The 20,351-nt window shown below is 41.9% G+C and overlaps 1 protein-coding gene across 1 annotated transcript in view; it reads right to left on the reverse strand.

Moving 5' to 3' along the window:
- YEATS2 (YEATS domain containing 2) overlaps nt 1-20,351 on the reverse strand; it is a 109,248-nt gene continuing 88,897 nt past the window's right edge. Inside the window, exons 23-32 of the mRNA XM_082840147.1 lie at nt 15,514-15,642; nt 14,925-15,023; nt 10,393-10,495; nt 9,156-9,229; nt 8,009-8,088; nt 6,857-7,058; nt 4,980-5,206; nt 4,021-4,095; nt 3,257-3,330; nt 1-1,870 (exon numbers count right to left, since the gene is read on the reverse strand). Coding sequence (XP_082696273.1) covers nt 1,762-1,870; nt 3,257-3,330; nt 4,021-4,095; nt 4,980-5,206; nt 6,857-7,058; nt 8,009-8,088; nt 9,156-9,229; nt 10,393-10,495; nt 14,925-15,023; nt 15,514-15,642 — 1,172 coding nt within the window. The 3' untranslated portion in view covers nt 1-1,761. The remainder of the gene's footprint in view (nt 1,871-3,256; nt 3,331-4,020; nt 4,096-4,979; nt 5,207-6,856; nt 7,059-8,008; nt 8,089-9,155; nt 9,230-10,392; nt 10,496-14,924; nt 15,024-15,513; nt 15,643-20,351) is intronic.

A 20,351-nucleotide genomic window follows, 5' to 3' on the forward strand; every position in this document is an offset into this window, starting at 1 on the left:
CCTATACCTTTGCCTCATCCCAGCTCTTTTTGACCTAATGTAAGAAAAACCCTACCAAAGTGTAGTGCTCCAAACTCAGAAAAACCCATCACAAATACTGAAAGATTTATTGTAGATATTTTTGTTACACAATTATGTTACATATTATGATACAAATACATTTCACTGCAACATTAACATATATGGGGACTGTTAAATCGCTTACTATTTCTTTTGCAAAAAGATAATTTCTTGAGGCTTTCACACCTGTAATAACTGACTCTGTTCTCATTTGGAGCAAATCTTCATCCTTTAGATCTGAGTCACAGTCCACTGCTGAATGAGTCTACACTTGCCCATTAACCTTGCTTGGAGTATTTTATGTATGGAATATCTGAGCCTTTACTACTGAACTGTTTTATTACTAAGTCAGGACATGCCCTATGCCTTACTGAGTAATTTCCCTCTGCTGTCCTCAGATGCTGAATAAAGGGCAGATTTCTTGTAGTTGCCTCCCTGCCTTCTCCTGACTCGAACATCTAGAGGATTCATGAAAACGTGAATTATGTTGCTTGGATAAGTTTCTTTGGCTCTGACTCACAGCTTTCAGTTTTTCTTGGAGCAGATTCCTAACTGCTGAGAATAAATTCTTTACTTCTACAGACTGTCAGGAGAATTGGGGTAAAGTGTCTATAATGAAACTGGACATCATGCAGGGCGCGGCTAACTTTCCTTTTTCCGACCACTTCTGCCTCCCACTGAGATGGCCTCTGCCTATGACACAATCTGTTCTCACTGCTTCTGAGCACTGACATCCCTGTGTCTTGCCTTTGACAGTCCTTTCTCTACCTTTAAGGCACTCACAAGTGTTTAAAACACTTTTCTTCTTGGGAAAAACTCCTTGACAGAGAAGAATAAGACACCAAATCCACTGGATAGGTTGAACTGTCCAAGGGGCTGCTTCCCACTGGCCACTCAACGTGGATTCAGCAGCAGAAGCTCCAGCAGACCACGCCAATGGTGAGGAACCAGCTCTCTGCCCGGCACACACTCAAAGCTGGCCTGAGTCTGCCAAGTGCCCGGGCTTTGTGGGTGCTGTCTATGGCTAAGAGCTTCTCAGTTGTAGTCAAACCTTTTCCTGACCTCTGCTGGGATCTGTCCATCCCTTGACAATGCTCTGAGACTGGTTGTAGTAATGCTCCTGTGTCCCATGAAAGAAGCATTCTCAGTCTGCAGCCTCCCAGGCTTGTGTGTCTTCCACACAGCATCACTGCTTCCTGAGCCGATGCTTGGGGTCTGAGTGCCGAAGCCCAGCCCTCCTCCAGATGTTATCAGGGTAACTAGAGGGTGGTGGTGGTGGTGCCTGTAACCCCAGCCCACAGAATGGGTGAAATCTCTAGCTTGCCCGACTCATTTTCTGCCTCCTGGAGGGAGACTCAGGCCCAAGGTGCCCACTGGAAAACACGCAGAGGACAGAAGGGCCTGATACATGGGGCCTGACCCTGCTCTGATGGAGACCCTGATGGAGCCTGCACGGAGAGGGAACAGATTCAAGCTGACAGAGCATGCATCCACTCATGGCTTCACTCTAGAATCGGGAAACAAACTTCTCTCCTAAAAGGATTTGACCTGGAACTGAACACTGGTGTTACTAAGTGGAGGCAATGGTTTAGTAGCCATCATACTCCGAGGCACACAGAAAACGACCTTCTCTCCCCAGTAGAAGAATCATCACAGTTCAAGACTTCGAATCCTGCTTTCCTAGGGGCATCTTCATTCTGTTCACTGATCTTCATTCAATATCCCCATGTGTTTGTTTGTGAGGAAGTCCAGAAAAGGAGTGTTGCAAATGGCCTGGTGAATATTACTCACTGTAATTTCTTTGGGAATCCTGGTCCAAGAAACAAAGATGTTAGTGATTCTCTCAAATATCTAAATAATTTAACCAATTAAGTTACCGAAAGGACCATCCCATGCACAGGCTCCAGTAGGTGGGGATGATGATGAGTGATAGGCATGGTTTAGGGCCACTCTGGGGATGGGGAGTGGGCAGGTGCCTTCTCTCTCCCCCTCTTCTTTCCCACTAATTCCTTTGACTCTGGTGGAGATGTGGCCTACCCTCTTCCCGGTCAGCCCTATTTAGTGCTCAAATATGACTTCCTACCACAGGCATGAGATGGATTTCAATAAGGTGGTTGAATGATTGATTAAGAAGAAGAAAAAAAGACTGGGGATTGAGAAAAGAAAAAGGAAGTAAAGCAGAACAGAACGTTATTGCTGTAATTCAGTCTCAGCCGAACGAAAGCTGAGTCAATGCACCACAGAGCCCAACTCTTAGAAAGATGGGAGATGGAGTTATGGCAGGCCAAGTGTGACGTTCAATGTTCTTATCAAAAGCACTCAGGTCACTCTATGTCTTCACATTTGGGACCAGAGAGGCGAGCAGGGGCTGCAGAGGCACTCCGCCCACTCCTGGATCTCCAGCAGGACAAGCAGCAGCATTACTAGAACTCCTTTGTTCCTCACTTTTTGTAAAGACCTCTCTACACTGCCTGATGTGTTACATTCCTGTTAAGTCTGACCTAATCATATTCCTCTGATTTAGGTCTCTTCATGTCCTCAGGTATTCTGTTAGTTATATAAATTTATGACAGCCTTTAAGCACAACAGAATAAAATAAATTTGTTTCCTTTGAAAGGAATGCCTGTCTATCATTCTTTCAGGGCCCAGGAAAAGAGCAAAATTCAGCGTCCCAATCAATGACAATTAGAGAGGCTGCAAAGAGCACTGGTGAGCCTGTGGGCATAGAGCCAGTGAGATCTAAGTTTAAATCTAGGTTCTATCATGTATTTGCTGGGAAAGCCAGGCAAGATTACATTTCAGAGCCCGGTTTCCTGATTTCTAAAATGGGAGCATGAGTTCTGAAATGAACAACAAATTAGGTAATATATGCAGTGCCTGGCCCTAAACCTGACACGAAAGAAACACTGCTTTTATCTTCAATGGCAACGAATTGGTATTTGTTCAACCCTGTAACATATGAGAGTCCTACTGAACAGGGTCTATGCAGTAGAGACGGGGAAGATACAGACCTCTCACAACCACGAGACTGTCTCAAAACAACCAAGTAGACCCCCAAGTCTGTCTGGCTCTGAGAATGTCCCAAGCACTGACACCTCCTACTGAACTGACTTAGGTCTAAAACATCATAATGGGCAACTAAACTGTGAGGAAATATCTGTCAGCCTGATACCACCAACTAAAGAGATAACAGTACCTGTTGTGAGACGCTGCCTGGTATCCAACCGCCAAAGCCTGTCTCAGGATGTCACTGACCAGCTGCTCTGTAGCCTACAACAGAAGATGCTGTTACTCTCAAAAGGGCCACCTGCTTGCTGGCAAGAAGGGATGCAGCTGACCCCATCCCATACCCTAAACTTGGAAACAGCTATATCTAAGGATCAAAAGTCCTTAAGGAAAAATTAAAGGTTCGAATAATAGACCACAAATAATAGCCCACAATTACAGAGGCTATGATTCTGAGAAATTATGAAGGGGGTAATTTTCATTAATCAGACATTATTTTTAAGGAGAACAGGTGAGGGCTATTTGTGAGGTATCCCTGCTCCTGGAGGAGATCTACCAGGAAAGGAACTGCTGAGCTAGGATCTGGCTGGGTAAGGAACCTGGGTTTGTCATCCTCTCACCGAGGGATGGGACAGTTGTGGCTACTGTTGTGACATGTGAGTCACCTCTTTAAGCACTGAGACCTATGACTCTCACCTCAGGCTACTTAAAAAGCACTTGAAATGGCACTGAAAGGTATCATTAGAGTGACATCAGCACAGAAACTCTTGTAGCACTACAATTTAATTCATTTAAAAATAAGAAGGAAAAAAAAGAGAAAACTTTAAGCCCGAATAAGCTGAGAAATCGTAAAGCCTGTCATCTCTGTTCCATTTCTGTCCTGCCTGGCTGGCCCCTCAGCACTTCAGCCCCTGACGGCAGCTCACGGCCCCTCTGCTGCCCGCAGGCACCCACCTTCAAAATCATATCTTCCACCACTGACGCATACACATTCCTATGCAGCGCCACAGGCTGCAGGGTGATCCCAATCTGGAAGAGCAGAAGAAAGCCATTTGTTCCTATGTCTTCATGAAAAACAAGCACGCTTCTGATACCCAAGATGATGTCCGGGTGGAAGAATAACTCCACAAACGTTCTGGACAAAACTCATGGAGAAGTAACACAGAATATAACCACCCGAAAATCTGTTATCCTACCACTCCATGTTTCTAAGGGATTATTAAAAATGCTATTATAATCCTGCTCTTACCCCCAAATCTCCTTCATGAGAGAACGTAGGATTTGCCATGAATTCTGACAGTGGGAGCAACATATTGGAAAGCCTGGAATCAGACTCTCAGGCCCTATTTGCAATAGGTGATAAAGATATACTTGGAAACGGCCCCACTTGTCATCTCCTTCTGTAGGTGAAAAAAAACTAGTCTTTCATCACTTGGGTCCCAGGCAGCCGTGCAGCAGGCAGATGCTGAAGTGAGGCTGCGTTCCACTGGAGGTAGGTAGATAATTCTCTCCTGTACCATAAGGGCACTGAGTGCCACGTCCACACCCTGGCAGGGCACTTGGGAGCTATTAGTGTCAGGGAGAGCTCATTATGACATGCCTCATGAGGGAAGGGTGCTTCTACTGAGGCAAATGAGAAAAGAGCAGATGAAAAGTAAAAAACTGCCTACATCTAGCTGCCTTTGCTTCAATTTCATGTTCAACGAGCAGCCTCTCTATACATGTAATTCATTTTCCTGCCCAAGGGCCCCGATGTAGGAAGGCAGGTGCCCAGAGAGCAGAGCCCAGGTTTACCAGGCAGAAGGAAATCATACACCTGCTTCACCAGAAAGTCTGGTGTCAGTTTCTAAGGCTGAACACCTTGCACCTTGCACCTGGTTAGGGATCCAGCAGCACAGGCCTTAGTCCCCTACCTTCTGTGTGATGTCACCAATAAATTCAGAGCCTGGTGTTGGTGGCAGGTAGAATTTCATTTCTTCCTGTTTCTCGTCCTGTTCTTTTTTGATGTTTATCTTTAACGGCTCTGCGAGGTTGAGGATGTCCACCTCCTCCTCATTCTCCGGCTCTCTTTTCTGAAACTGCTGCAGGTCCTCCAGTTTCCGGCAGAGGTTGTCAGCAGAGGAGAATGATGACGGGCACTCTAAATGAGAGGTAATCAGTCTTATGACAGCTGTGGTGACAAAAGAAAGGGACTGTCCATCTCCAAGGGACCAATAGCCTGAGACCCAGAGAAGAAGGGTAAGTATCAAGGGAGCTGACCTTCTTTCTGGTTCTAAAATTCTATGAATCTATAATTATGAGAACTAGTAATTCATAAGGGAGACAAGCACCAAGACAGGCATCTTGTGTTAAAACATATGTGCTATTAAGGACAATCTAAGTCAAAACAGCACATAATTCATACTTATGCCACCAAAAACGAGGCCATCCTCCCACTCCACTAATTTGTTTTCAGATTTTAAATCTGGAGAATTTAGAAATGCACAATGAAGAAATTAAAAATCATCCATGCTCTGCTTAGAGATAAGTACTACTAACATTTTAGTGTATACCATGCATCCAGTCTTTAATAAGTTGATTTATACAAAACCCAACAAAGAGTATTAGAAGTTTAAAGCCAGCAGGGGCTCTGGGAATCTTCTAGTGCATCCCTTTCACTTTATAGATAAATAAGTGAGGTCCAGACTGGGACAAGATGGAGTTAAGGGCAGCCAGCAGGATGGAGGTAGAGCATCCAGCTCCTGGCTTTCCCTGTTTTATTGGCAGGATGCTCACAGATCAGTCAGTCATATTAACAGAAAGCCTAGTACAGGTAAAGTATTGTGCTTTACATACACTACCGGTGAAGCACAGAAGTAATCGACATGGTCTCTGCTCTCCAAAGAGCTTAGATATAAATCTGACAAACTCTCAAGCTTCTGATATTAAATACCACTGGAGATCAGAGAAAGGAGAGGCCACCCTGTGTTAGGGCTCTGGGGAAAGCTTCATGGAGAAAATGGGACTTGTGCTAAGTCTTAAAGGAACCCCCCCAGACCCTCCCTGTGCTCCAGGTTCCCTCAGACTGGGAGGTGGAGCATCTGTTTTTCTACAGAAATGGGGCTGAGAGGAGAAAACACTCCTTATTCATTAAGGTGAAACTCAAAATATTTTCCCCATATGTCTTTTATACCCAGCTCCCCTGCACCCCTGCCCACATATAGCTCAGTTATTTGTGTCTTTATCATAAAACAATTCATTTTATCTGCAACATTATTAGTTGTTTAAACCTGTGTCTCCAGCACTGGGCAGTGCACTTCCAGGCTAGGTTTTGGAGATAAAGTAACAGATAAGACATCGTCCCCATCTTCAGGGAGAAGACTCGTCTGTGTGAGGGTGGCTATAAGGTCACAAAGGAAGAAGGCACTTCTACCACAAGGAAAGGAGTTAGATCAAGAAGGTCTTCAAAGGAGAAATGATGCTGAGGAAGGGGGCTCCTGAATGAACAGTGTGTTCCTGTTGCGTGTCACGGGCCAGAACATTCCTGGCTGGGGCACAACACTTGGGACACTTGGGCACAAATAGTTCTGTAGGGACCATCCTGGGGGGTGGGCGGGACACCCAGGGTGGGCTCCTGTTCTCTAAGGCAGCTCTTGGAGTCCTCAGGTCCCTTCACCTCAGCTGAAGGAAAGAGCATGGAAAACTGCTGGGGCTGACGTGGCCCGAAAACCATGGAGGCTGACAGGTGACCACGTGCTCCAAGGAAACACCTCTCGGCTGCTGATGGTGCCAGAGTCCCACCAGTGCTTACCTGGCTCGCTGTCAATCTGGGTCAGCACATCCTCGATCGAGTCCCCGTCGCTCCTCAGGCTTTCGGGGTCAGGTGGGGTGTAGCCATGGCAGCGACACCAGTGGGCAATGTGCTTGGTTTTAAGCGGGGTCAGGTGATGAAATCTTGGATTCTTTTCCAGTATTTCTTGTAAGACTTTTCGCATTGTCATCGCTCTTTGCCACTTAAAAAAATTGAGGTGGGGGGGGGAGAATTCTTCAACTTAGCGTGTTCAAATAAATCACCCAACTCTAAACTACCATGCTAACTTGTTAGAATCATTTTTTTCTAAGGAAAAAAAAATCTGATGGTGTTACTTCTCAGTTTTTTAAAAAAGTAAAAACTCTTACCTAATGCTTATAAAATAAAACTGAAATTCCTAGGTTTGGCCTACAAGGTGTTTCACCTGGTCTTAACCTGTGATCTCCCACTTCCCCAGCCTTCCCAGCCTTCCCCAAACTCATCACACAGACTTTCTCAAAGCTTCCTAAGCATGCCTCTGTACCTGCTACTTCCCTCTTATAACCTTACTGTCTGGCACAGTTGCTACCACACTGAGTAATAAATACTTGACTTAACTTTAATATAATTCTTTAAAATTTTTTAGAAACTTTTACCAATGCAGGAAAAAGTAGATCTTTCAAAGCCTAGCTACATGTCTTTGGAGAATGAGATTTTTAACTAAGGAAAAAGTTCTACCATCAAATATTTAACGAGGGACTTCCCTGGTGGTCCAGTGGTAAAGGAATCTGCCTTCCAATGCAGGGGACGCAAGTTCGATCCCTGGTAGGGGAGCTAAGATCCCACATGCCACAGGGCAACTAAGCCCTCACGCCGCAACTACTGAGCTCGAGCACCACAAACTACAGAGCCTGCGCGCCACAACTAGAGAGAGAAAACCCACATGCCACAACTAGAGAGAAGCCTGGCGCTGCAACGAAGAGCCAGTGTGCGGCAATGAAGACCCGGCACGGCCAAAAAATAAAGTTAAAAAAAAAAATTTAACGAAACATGCTGCAAAATTTATCATTGCCCCATGTGACGAGGTTTATGGAAGCAGCCAGAATGCACATGTGTTTTGGTTATTTTCTCTAATAGGCTCTCAGTGGTGGCCTGCAGCAAACATGGGATTACCTCAGCAGCTCTCCTTTTCCCAATGTTCCAGCCATAATACTGCTCCACAGATTTTGCAGAAAAACAGCTGGCATCTTCACCTAGAATGCACATATCCAGCAAACTCTGAATAAAGTTATGATTTAAATAAAATCTTATTTGCTGGAAGCATGTCCAAAAGTTTCTTTAGACCTCTTTATTGGCTATGTTCCTTAACAGGCAAGTTCAGATGCAACATAACACACTCATTCGTGTGTTCTCAAAACAACAGCCCTCCCTGGGAAATCAGCTTCTCTGGTAGAGAAAGTATCATGGCAGTAGACTACCTATTAAAATAAGTGGAAATGGCACTCCACTGGGAACAGGAGACCTGAGATATAGCCTTGGCCTTGCCATTCACTAAGCTGCCTTGGGCAACCTATATCATCTCTCTGGGCTTCAGTTTTCTTAACTGTAAAATGACACCACTGGGAAAGACGGTTCCAGAACTGCCTTTCAGCTCTAATATTCTGTATTTGTATCTGAATTTGTAAAAAAATTTTTTTCTTGCTGGGCTAGAAAAATCAGAGTTTACTCTGAGCTACCTTGAAATGACCCCTTTGAGGGGAAAAAAAATAGTTTCTTTGCTATTACAGCTGGAAAAAATAAGCAAGGTAGTCTGTACTTGGCCTATTGTTTTCATATTCCCATGAATGTGAAATGATAATCTGCTTCATCCCTTCCCTCTAAATGTTCGCGGGTGATCTTGCCCGAGAGCCGAAGCCTAAGTATCCACAGGCTGTCGGTCATGCCCTTGGTGAGGGCTGTTGATTCTGTCAGAGCAACTGGGGCTGAGAAGCAAACTGTTCAGTCTTGCTGACAATGGGCAGGGATAGAGGAGACATCACTGCAGGAGGTCTTGACAGTTGTTTATTTCTACAGAGTGAGTATTAGATGAAAGATAAAAAAATTCCTTCTGCAGATCAAACCGTGCAAATAGTAAGACTAACTGACCAAGATATTGTTAATTCTAAAACCCTGCAAATGAGCTACAGCTGTAGCTAAAACCCTCTATGATAACTACCATGTCAGTATTAATTACAACACCAAGTGATTCAAGTTGACTTAATATCCCAAGTACTTCACAGCTTTAAAAAAAAATGCATCCATATATTCAGTATTGTCTTACTTTTTGCAGTGATTAAAGGGATCTTCTTTACTACTGCTGTTAAGAGTTGCTGGATAGTCTCTAAATGGTCTATCCTGAGAAGGACAAAGAAAAGAAAATTAAGGTAGGGAATACACAGAGCAGTTTCTAACTGTGTGTGTGTGTGTGTGCGCATATAACACATATGAATTTATGTATATATTTCTCCTTTCCAAGGGAATTAAAATTTAAACCAACTATATTGGTATGTCCTTCCTTCTATGCATAGCCTTCTTTATAAATGAAGAGCATTCAATGCTTAAAAAGTCAACACTAAGATGAAACCCCAAGAATGACAAATTATGCAAACCTGACATTTCATTTTATCTATATTTTAAAATTAAATAGCCACGTAATCTTTTTGCAATGTGATTGTCAATAGAGTAGGGGATTCTATCATACAATGCCTATCTTAGGGGTTATTACAGTTCATGCTGTCATCTGTTATGTGAAAGTGGCTAAGCTTCTACCATTCCCAGCAGTTTGAAATACTTCAAAATATGCAGTCAGAGGTGGGTTCCCAATTCGGAAATTAGAAAATCTCTGGGAGTATTTTTAGAAGAAGCACTGATGGGCTTCCCTGGTGGTGCAGTGGTTGAGAGTCCGCCTGCCGATGCAGGGGACACAGGTTCGTGCCCTGGTCTGGGAAGATCCCACATGCCGCGGAGCGGCTAGGCCCGTGAGCCACGGCCGCTGAGCCTGCGCGTCCAGAGCCTATGCTCCACAACGGGAGAGGCCACAACAGTGGGAGGCCCGTGTACCGCAAAAAAAAACCCAAAAAAAACCCGAAGCACTGAGTCTGTATGGGCCATGAAAAGGCAGCTGTTTAAGATTAGGCAGGTGTGTGGATACTCCGACACAAAATGTATACACACCTGAGTAATTACATCATGAAAAATTTCATACCCAAAGATTCAGCAAAGAAACTTCGTGTTGGTAAGCTCAAATGGAGGGAGATCTGTAATTGCAGCGGAGGCTTTTGAGGCAACAAATCAAGTGCTGCTCAGAGGTCACGTCAAGGGGTTAAATGAAGACTCCTGAGCTGTGCAGCAAATGGTAATACTTGTTCACCACACACAGACAGAAGGTTTCCACCCATCAAAGGGCTTAACTCATACACACAACTCTACACATATGCAGCTGTCTCGGGGATGGTTTTTTAAAAGTACCATAAACACACCGAAAGCACAACTCCCTTAGAGAGGACTGAAATAATTACTTAATGACATAGTTTCCCAGCTCAGAACTTTCTTCTGTTTTCACTGCTGTGTGACCATCCTGAGAGGGGCAGCTTGGCACAGGTGTTTCTGGTTCAGTCTTCACTACAAGGGAAGAGCAACAATGAGAGAACTGTTAGGGTTCAATGATGGAAGGACACGTGCGGGCAGAAACAAAAGCTCTTCCATGGAAACTCAGTGAGGACACTGCCACAGCAGCTGCTGCAGAGACATGGCCAGGGCGCTGAGACGGCGCCTATCATCACAGGATCAGCAGACAAGGGGAGAACTGTTAGCCTGGGTCTCATGACAAGGTGGGGCAATAAAGTCGCTTTTTAGATATTTCTTAGAGGGCCAACCACAGTGCTATGTGAGATCTCTCTCTCTCTCTCTCACACACACACACACTTGAACAATGCCACATTAAAATACAATGCTGGCTTGTTCTAAGTTCTAATATCCTTTTGCTTATCATCTCTCCAGCTAAGTTTATCAACTTTTAGCATTATCTTAGTGTTCTAAGACACAGGGCAAAAAGCAAAAATCAGATATGTTGTGCTTGGAAAAATCCAAGCTAATCACATGCAGCCTTTTAATATCACCAGATCTACTGATGGAAGAGAGCAATGTCTCAGGAGCATTGTCTTCCTTTACTTTCACAGCCTTCTTTGATCAAAATACTGTGAATACACACTCGCTGCTTCTGTATCAGCATCCCTGCCTTCAGTCTCTTCCCTAACAACCCATTTTGTACATGAGCACCAGAAAAATTTCCTAAAGGACCGTGTTAGTGTCATTTTCCTACTCAACATCCTTCAATAGTTTCATAAAAGCAAGGGTCTACAAATGAGATCTACTAGTGCATCTTTCCTTTTTTTTGATGTATAACATAGCTTGCATAAAATGCACAAATACTAAGGGTACAGTTTGATAAATTTTACCTACGTATTCATCCATGTACCCATCACTCCAATCAAAATAGAGTATTTCCAGTCCTCAACCTGGCACCCTTACGCTTTTGGCATTCTTTCCTGCCAAAGATAACCACCTTTTGTCCACTTTAAATTTCATATAACTGGAATCGTACTGTGCTACCCTTTTGTGTCAGCATCTTTTTAGCTATCAAAAATAACAATGTAATGGACCTTTGGGTGGACATACACATGCGTTTCCTAGCAGTGTATCTGCTGATAGGGCAGATATATGTTTAACTTTATTAGAAACTGCCAAACTGATTTCCAAAGTAATTATATCCATTTGTAGTCCCATGAGCAGTGTATGTGAGTTCCAGTTGCTTCACATCTTTGCCAACACTTAGTAATGTCAGTTCTTTTCATTTTGGTGATAGAATAGTATCTCACTACGGTTTTAACTTGCATTCCCTTGATGACTGATGAGGTTGAACAACTTTTCATTTCCTTAAGAGATATTTCAATATCCTCTTCTGTGAAGTACCTGTTTACATTTCTTGCTCTTTAAAAAAAATCGGTGTCAGTCTTTTTCATATTGATTTTTAGGTCTGTGTATATTCTGAACAGAACTCCTTTGTCAAATATATCAATTGCAAATTATCTTCCAGGATGTGGCTTGACTTTCACTCTTAATTTTGTCCCTCTAATAAAATGAGGTTCCTAGTGTTAATAAAGTCTAATTTATCAATCTTTTCTTTTATGGCTAGCTTTCTTGTGTGCTCTTTGCCCAAGGTCATGAAGATATTCTCATATTCTTTTAGAAGCTTTATTGTTTTACCTTCACATTTAGTCTATGATCCAATTCAAATTAATTTCTGTTTATGGTGTAAGACAGGGGCGAAGTTTTGTTTCCCCAAATGGAAATATCCAATTAACTCAGCTCTATTTATTGAAAAGAACATCCTTTCCCTACTGAGTTTGCTGACTATATATGCGTGAGTCTATTTCTGGGCTCTTTTTTCTGTTCAATTATTCTTTTTGTTTCTTTTAAAATTTTTTTTATTTTTAAACAATTTTTAAAGGTTATTTTCCATTTGCAGTTATTACAAAATATTGGCTATATTCCCTGTGTTGTACAATACATCCTTTGAGCTTATCTTACAACCAATAGTTTGTACCTCCCACTACCCCACCCCTATATTCTGTCTATTCTTGAACCAATACTACACTATCTCAATTACTGTAGCTTTACAGTATATATATATCTGGTGGCCCAAGTCCCCTGGCTTTTTGTTCTTCAAGACTGTCTTAGCTACTCTAGGCCTTGCATTCCCATATACATTTTAGATTTAGCTTGTCAATTTCTGCACAAGCACAAAAACAACAATGCAGGGATTCTGACTGGGACTGTATTGAATCTGTGTCATTTGGGGGGAGGATTAATAACATATCAGGTCTTTCAGTAAATTAATATAATTAAATAATATATTTATAATTTATTATATTTATAATGGTATATCCTTCCATTTATTTAGATCTTCTAAATTTCAGAAATGTTTAGTGGGTTGTTAGCAGTTAATTTCTATATAGAAATCAAAATGGCTTTTGTACGTATACAGACTTGTATTGAGTGACCTCGCTAATTTCACTGTTAGCAATACATCTTCCCCCAACCCCTAGTGATTCCAAGACTTCAAAAAACAAAAGGAAGGCCTCAGAAAAAGTTCAGATACTCCAGTTCTATAGGTGCAAGTATAGTCACTTTATTTACTTATTGTTTGGCCACACTGCATGGCTTGCAGGTTCCTAGTTTCCCAACCAGGGATTAAACCCAGGCCATGGCAGTGAAAGCGCCTAGCCCTAACCACTGGACCTCCAGGGAATTCCCGCAAGTATACTCACTTTAATCTGGCACGCAAACAATTACAAAATTATATAATCAGCATATTCAGGCTGGGATAGCTATTCTACTGGAGAAATGAAAACATATGCTGAGACTTACATATAATAGCCCCAAACTGAAAATAACCCTAATCTCCACTAACAGGAGAAAGGATAAACAAATTATGGTATATCCATCCATCCCTACAATGTGGAATACTACTCACCAACAACATGGTTGAATCTCAAAAACACTGCAGTGAGTGAATGAACTTGGACACAAAAGAATGTATGTTCTTCCATTCACATAAAGTTTAAAAATAGACACAAGTAATCTATCATAATAGAAATCAGAACAGTGGTTGCCTATACGGGATGGGAATTGACTGGAAGGGGGCACAAGGTGATGGAAATTTCTATAGCTTGAATGCAATATTGGTTACTTGGGTTTATGCATTTGTCAAAACTCATCAAATGGTATGCTTAGTATCTTTGCACTTTACTACACAAAATTTTCCTCAATTAAAATCAAAACAGAGATGCTCTGGTCCCAGTCCAAAATTAATTGAATCAGAATCTGTATGAGGAAGGCCTATGATATACACCTACTGCTGAGAAGAAACGCTGGTCTAGATTAGTATCAATTCTTCCATCAGGACTAGCTAACTTTTCCTATAAGGAACTAATCAGTAAGTATTTTAGGTTTTGTGGGTCATATCATCTCAGCTAGAACTACTCAACTCTTGAGGTTGCAGTGCACCTATGGACAATATGTAAATGAATGGGCACGGCCATGTGCTCATTAAAAAACGAGCAGCAGACTGCAGTCAGCCAACCCTTGCTTTGGATGGTCATGCTCTAAGTTCCAAATCCATCTCTTCACAAGACTATTATGAGACATCCTGGCATGCCTGGAAAGTATTTCAAATTCTGACTGTACTGCTTTCTAGTTTTCCAGACTTGGGAAGTATGGACTTAGTATCTCGAAACTTCAGTTTCCTCATTTGCAAAATGGGTGTAATAGCTGTCCTAAAGTACTGTGATAATTAATGATATATATATAAAGCAGCTAGCATAGTGCCTAGTACACTTTAGGCTCTTACACATGGTAGCTATCATTATTGTAGATGTTACAAATGTCAAAATGTGTTAACCCACTGCACTATCTCCATCTACTCAACAGTCAGAAATGTCCTCACTGCCAGCTGCCAAGGTCTGGCCCTACCTACAGCTCCTTTACCGCAACTACCCCAGATGAGTCCCTTTAATTGGTCTACTCCCCCAAACAAACCCTCTGAGTCTTTGTCTCTACTGTTCCCTTAATCTGGCATGCCCCTTGACCCCTCCACAGCTAAAAATGCTTCACTCTAAAGTCCAGGTTATAATCCGTGTCCCATACAAAGTGCTACACAAAAGTGCTACCCACCTAAACACCCACAGCTTCCCTGACCAGACATCCTAGATTGAAATACTTCAGCATTCATTTTCCAGATCACTTACCCTGCATGTATCAATCATTGCTTGCTGTCTACTGCAACTCTCTTCAAACTGATTATAAGTTCTTGGAGGGCAGAAATGATGCTTTATACATCTCTGTATTTCCCTTAATGTCAAGTCTATATATAAACACTCTACATATTTTTGAAGTGACCGATTCATGGATGCTGAAATTCAAGGGAGTCATATTACAGTAATGTCTTGCACAAAACTTCTGGGCAAATATACTGTGGGAAACTACATACCTTTTGTAACAGTTGCTGGAGCAGAGCTGGGGACAACTGGAGTTGGGGCAGCTACAGGCAGAATGGCAGGTGATTTGTTGGTAGGAAATGACTGAACCACTAACAGGCAAAAAAGGAGGGGAGGATATAAGAAATATAGAAATTATTTTAATGAAAATGATCTAACTCCCAGGTGGTAGCCCCTCTGTAGGCTACCAGCACAAAAACAATTTCAGTACAACGGATATGGTCCTTTTTTAATACAGTGGTTGACAAGGTGGCTGTTTACTATTAGTACCAGGGTAAATGAGCTGGTATCTTCAACTGTGGAAATGGGAGCTTGTCACTAAACTCAGAAAATAAAAATCCAATTAACCTGCACTCATAAATGCTTAAAATGTAACCCCCCTACTCAACTTAAGAAACGGGCAGTTATTTAGAAGTCAGTGGATCATTTGGGTTTTACTTTCAGTCCTAGAGGTGGTGCCAGGGAGTATGGTGACAGCTCAAGGGCAGGCTAAAAAGGGAGGAGCGGCCACCAAGTGACGGAATACAGACTTTCCCACCAGACAGACCCAGAGACAACCACACCCACAGGTGAAGAACTCACCTTTATTCACAGGCATCAGGATAGTCTGCACCCCTCCAGATGTGTTTACACTGAGTGGTTTGAGCTGGCTGGGGATTGTCAGAACAGCCTGCTGGGGATTGGACTGACTGGAATGAATCTTTAACAATCCTAAAATAAGTTGGAAGATAAAGCCAAGCTGAAGATCAGATGCTTCCTTGAAGTTCATGCCCTCTTCAGCATTCATATTTTCTCACAGGAGGACATTCTTAGGACATTTACCCTTTCAATAAAGAAAGAGCTGGAAGCATAAGCCAATGGATGCAGCTGATTTCTCAATGAAGCAATGAGGCAACAATAATGATTTATTTTTACCCTGCTATCATAAAGTAATACAAAAACTTTTAGAAAAGTGGGAATAATAGAAAAGAGAAAAGTCACCCAGAGTCCTACTGCAGAGACAACCAGTATCATCATTTTGAGATAGTTCTTTTCCATGTTTGCTTTATATGACAATTTATTTGTTTTGTATATAGCTGTGATACGTACAAACTGGATGTAAAATTTTGTATTTTGATTTGGGTAACTGTCATTTGCCTACTTAAAAACCTTCTCTGGCTCTGGACTGCCTAGAGAATGTTTCCAAAATTAGTCAAAGCATTCAGAGTCCTTTTTTTTTTTTTTTTCTGCGGTACGTGGGCCTCTCACTGTTGTGGCCTCTCCCGTTGCGGAGCACAGGCTCCAGACGCGCAGGCTCAGCGGCCACGGCTCACGGGCCCAGCTGCTCCGCAGCATGTGGGATCTTCCCGGACCGGGGCACAAACCCGTGTCCCCTGCATCGGCAGGTGGACTCTCAACCACTGCGCCACCAGGGAAGCCCCCAGAGTCCATTTTAATCTGGTCCTAATTTATCTACATCTTCTTTACAACAACCTTTACATATCTAATACTTCAGTCTGTCTACTCACCATATCTTATAATTTCCTATCTCTGTGCAGCCTTTATTTTTCAAACCAGATATTCTCCACTTATTTTAGAAGGGGTCATCCTCTCCCACTTTGCTTTAAAAGAACTTCCATACTCCCATTTCCATTATAAAACTATTCTAGACATTCAGAGGGCCAGTAAAAAAGTGACAAAAAGAGAGTACACAAGATACAACACAAACACATATTATAACAACTACTTAAAAACAGCGACAGACAGGACTTCCCTGGTGGCGCAGTGGTTGAGATTCCGAGCTCCCAATGCAGGGGGCCCGGGGTTCGATCCCTGGTTGGGGAGCTAGATCCCACATGGATGCTGCAGCTAGGATTTCGCATTATGCAACCAAGGAGCCTGCCTGCTGCAACTAAGACCTGATGCAGCCAAATAAATAAATTAATTAATTAAATATTTTTTTTAAAAAAACAGCGACAGACGCTAAAGATACTTTAAGGCACTGGAATGCAGTTAGCTTGAGTTAAGAAAAGGAATAGTCTTGGGCTTCCCTGGTGGCGCAGTGGTTGAGAGTCCGCCTGCCGATGCAGGGGACACGAGGGCAGGGAAGATCCCACATGCCGCGGAGCGGCTGGGCCCGTGAGCCATGGCCGCTGAGCCTGTGCATCCAGAGCCTGTGCTCTGCAACGGGAGAGGCCACAACAGTGAGAGGCCCGCGTACCGCAAAAAAAAAAAAAAAAGAGAGAGAACAGGAATAGTCTTAAATACTTTCAAGAACAAAGCCTTAAATAAACAAGAAAATCGTTCTTTGGAATAGATGAGTGTTAGATCAGTCAAGTAGTAATTACTTAACTGAGATGTGCCCTCCAAGAGTACAACAATGACCTGGTTTCTTCATATTTTTAAAATTCTTATTTCTATCAAAACATTACATGCTCACCAGTTGAAAAGTTAAGAAGTGCTAAAAGGCATATAACTAAACATAGCCATCCTTTGCTCCAACTCCCTGTCTTCATCTGGTTCCCCAGTAGCATACACTTTTAACCTTTTGGTGTTTTAATATTGATCTCAGCATATTTTAAAAGAATGTGTATATTGTAGGCCTTGATTCATTTTGATGTTACACACTGACTTACTATTAAGGTAGATAAGCACTGTAAGGCATTTATACCTGCTCTTCCCTCTCCTCCAATATTGGTCTCTATCGATCCAAAGAATATCATGATGCTATGACTCGATCTCATTTTCTAGAGTTAATAATTTCCTTCTTTTTCATTTGCTTATTTAGTTCTCCTTCAACATCTTACTAAAGTCTTCCCACGTCCTTCAAAAATGCTATAAATCACCCTTTATACAGCTCTCCACATGGTCAAACCTCCTAAATAATTTACAGTTCCATTTTTAAAATAAGAGCTATCCTTCCTGGGACTCTCTGATATGCTCTAATTTGGACTGTTGCTTTCTAGGCCTGCTGCAAAGCCTTCATTCGGGGAGCACCCTTTCACAGTTACCCTGGGAATTCCCTTTGCCTTCCTCTCTATTTTTGTCCTCTTTCTTGGTCTACACCTCTTCACTCTGGTGAAACATGTATTTTAGTTATGTTTTGAGACAAGGTCATAGAAAATACATTTGAAACGTCTGTCAGAAAATATTTCTACCCTCATACTCAGTAAAGATCTGGCCAACTATAGAATTCTAGACTACAAGAATTCCCCCCTAGAACTTTGAAAAGCAATATTCTAGCTTCCAGCACTGCTACTGAGAAGCCCAATGATAATGTAATTTCTGAACTTTTCTGTTTATTTTTCTGACAGCTTTTCAGATCTTCTCCTTGTCACTGGTGTTCTGATTTCATGAACAAACTGTCCCTTCTTGTGAGCCACCTTTCACTCATTGTGCTGGACACTGTGCCTCTTGAACCTGGAAGTTCATGCCCTTCAATTTGGGGATAAACTCTTTCATTTCTTGGATCATTTCTTTCCCATTATTTTCTGTTTTCTTTCTGGAATTCCATTTAGTTTCATGTTGCCAGGGCTCCCTAATACATCATCAAAGTTTCTTTCTTAGTGTCTACTTCTTGGTCTATTCCCTGCTTCCACCTTGTGCCCCATAGTTTAGTCTAAATGCTGTAGCCAATGTGCTACAATTTAGCTGTAGCTAAATGTGACCTGTTAAAAGGAAAAGGCAGCTCGTGTTACTCCTTAGCTGAAGACCCTGCAATGGGTTCTCCTGAAGTAAAAATCAATGTTCTTACAGCGACCTACAAAGGCCCTATGTGATTTGGCCCCCGCCACTCTGACTTTATCTCCTGGTTCTCTTTCCCTTGCTTACTCTGCTCTAGTCACAATGGCAATCTTGTTCAAAACAGTTTGTAATGCACACAAAAAATTTAATTGAAAAATTAAAGGTTATACCTCAATTTAAAAAAAAAGGATACACACACACACACACACACACAAAATGGTCAGTAGAAAACAGTTTGATTCTCTTATGAAAATAATATAAAGTTTCATCAGCAGTATCTCAGGAAACTAGAACTTAAAGCAAGAGACTTCATTTAAAAATCAGAAAAAAGGAGGGCATTCATTTCTTAAACTAGTAATTCCTTCTATTTCTACAATTTCTACTCCAGTGCTAACCCAGTACCTCTAAACATTCAGTTAGCAGAGAACAAGCACTCCCCACATAAAAACTTGGTCGATTTTAACTGGGAGGTAGAAATCATGGGAAAAATAAACCAGCCTTAATCTTTTGGTCTCTACCCAAAAAGCAAACAAAACATAGGGGCTTGATTTAGACTCATGTATGGAATCTAGTGGTAATAAGAAAAAAACAACAAGAATATCCACAATCTTTTTTTTTTTAATACCCAAGAGTCGTTAAGATGATTTATTTATAGACCAAAAAGCTCACAAGCCTATGCTTTTATTTTAGCAAACTACATGCAGTAACAGTGAAGAATACCCACAATCTTTATGCAGAGATAGTAAGGTATGTGTGTGTATGTATTTATGTTTCTGTGTGTATATACATGTGTGTATGAATATATATCATATATATATTAGCAATACTCAGTTATTTTTCTGTATACCAGTGCCAGTTGGTAAACTATTATTAATCTGCAACAAGGCAATACAGATACTGAGTGTTCAAAAGTTTTGTAACAGTTTGACTTTGTTGTGATATTTTTATTGTATTTCACAGAAGTATCTGTCTGTACTAGATTATAGTAAAACAAAGCTGACCTTTCAAGTTTGAGAAGTAATGCTGTATATTATATCAGCCCCTGGCATCTGGGACAGTACAATGTAATCAAACACATTAATATTTGTGGCAAAAGATGAATATTCATATTAAGTAGTATAAACAGCCTGTCAATGGAGGTCAGATTTCGCCCTAAAATTCATTATGGGGAAAAACAACAATAAACAAACCTTTGGTTTTCACAGCTTTTTGGATTTCAGAATTGCAGATAAGGGAATGTGGACTAACAACAATGATGACACTAAAAATGATAACAGCAGCAATTATTTATATAATGGCAACTACATGTCAGACGGTATCCTAAGCATTTTTATATTAACTCATTTAATCGTCTCAACTTTATGAGGTAGGTATTAGGCAATCTGGCTCTAGGATTTGTGCTCTATGTTACCCAAAGAAGTAAAAGGCACACTCTTCCGGGGCCATTCAGGGTGGGCACAGAGAAACGATACATCTTACCAAAGCTCAAGCATGTCATTCTAACACTACCCAATATAATAACTACTGTTAAAAATCATATCTTGGGGCTTCCCTGGTGGCACAGTGGTTGAGAATCCGCCTGCCAATGCAGGGGACACGGGTTCGAGCCCTGGTCCAGGAAGATCCCACATGCCACGGAGCAACTAAGCCCGTGCACCACAACTACTGAGCCTGCGTGCCACAACTACTGAAGCACT

The sequence above is a fragment of the Leucopleurus acutus genome (genome assembly GCF_964270905.1).
Source record: "Leucopleurus acutus genome assembly, chromosome: 5".
NCBI classification, from domain to species: Eukaryota; Metazoa; Chordata; class Mammalia; order Artiodactyla; family Delphinidae; genus Leucopleurus; species Leucopleurus acutus.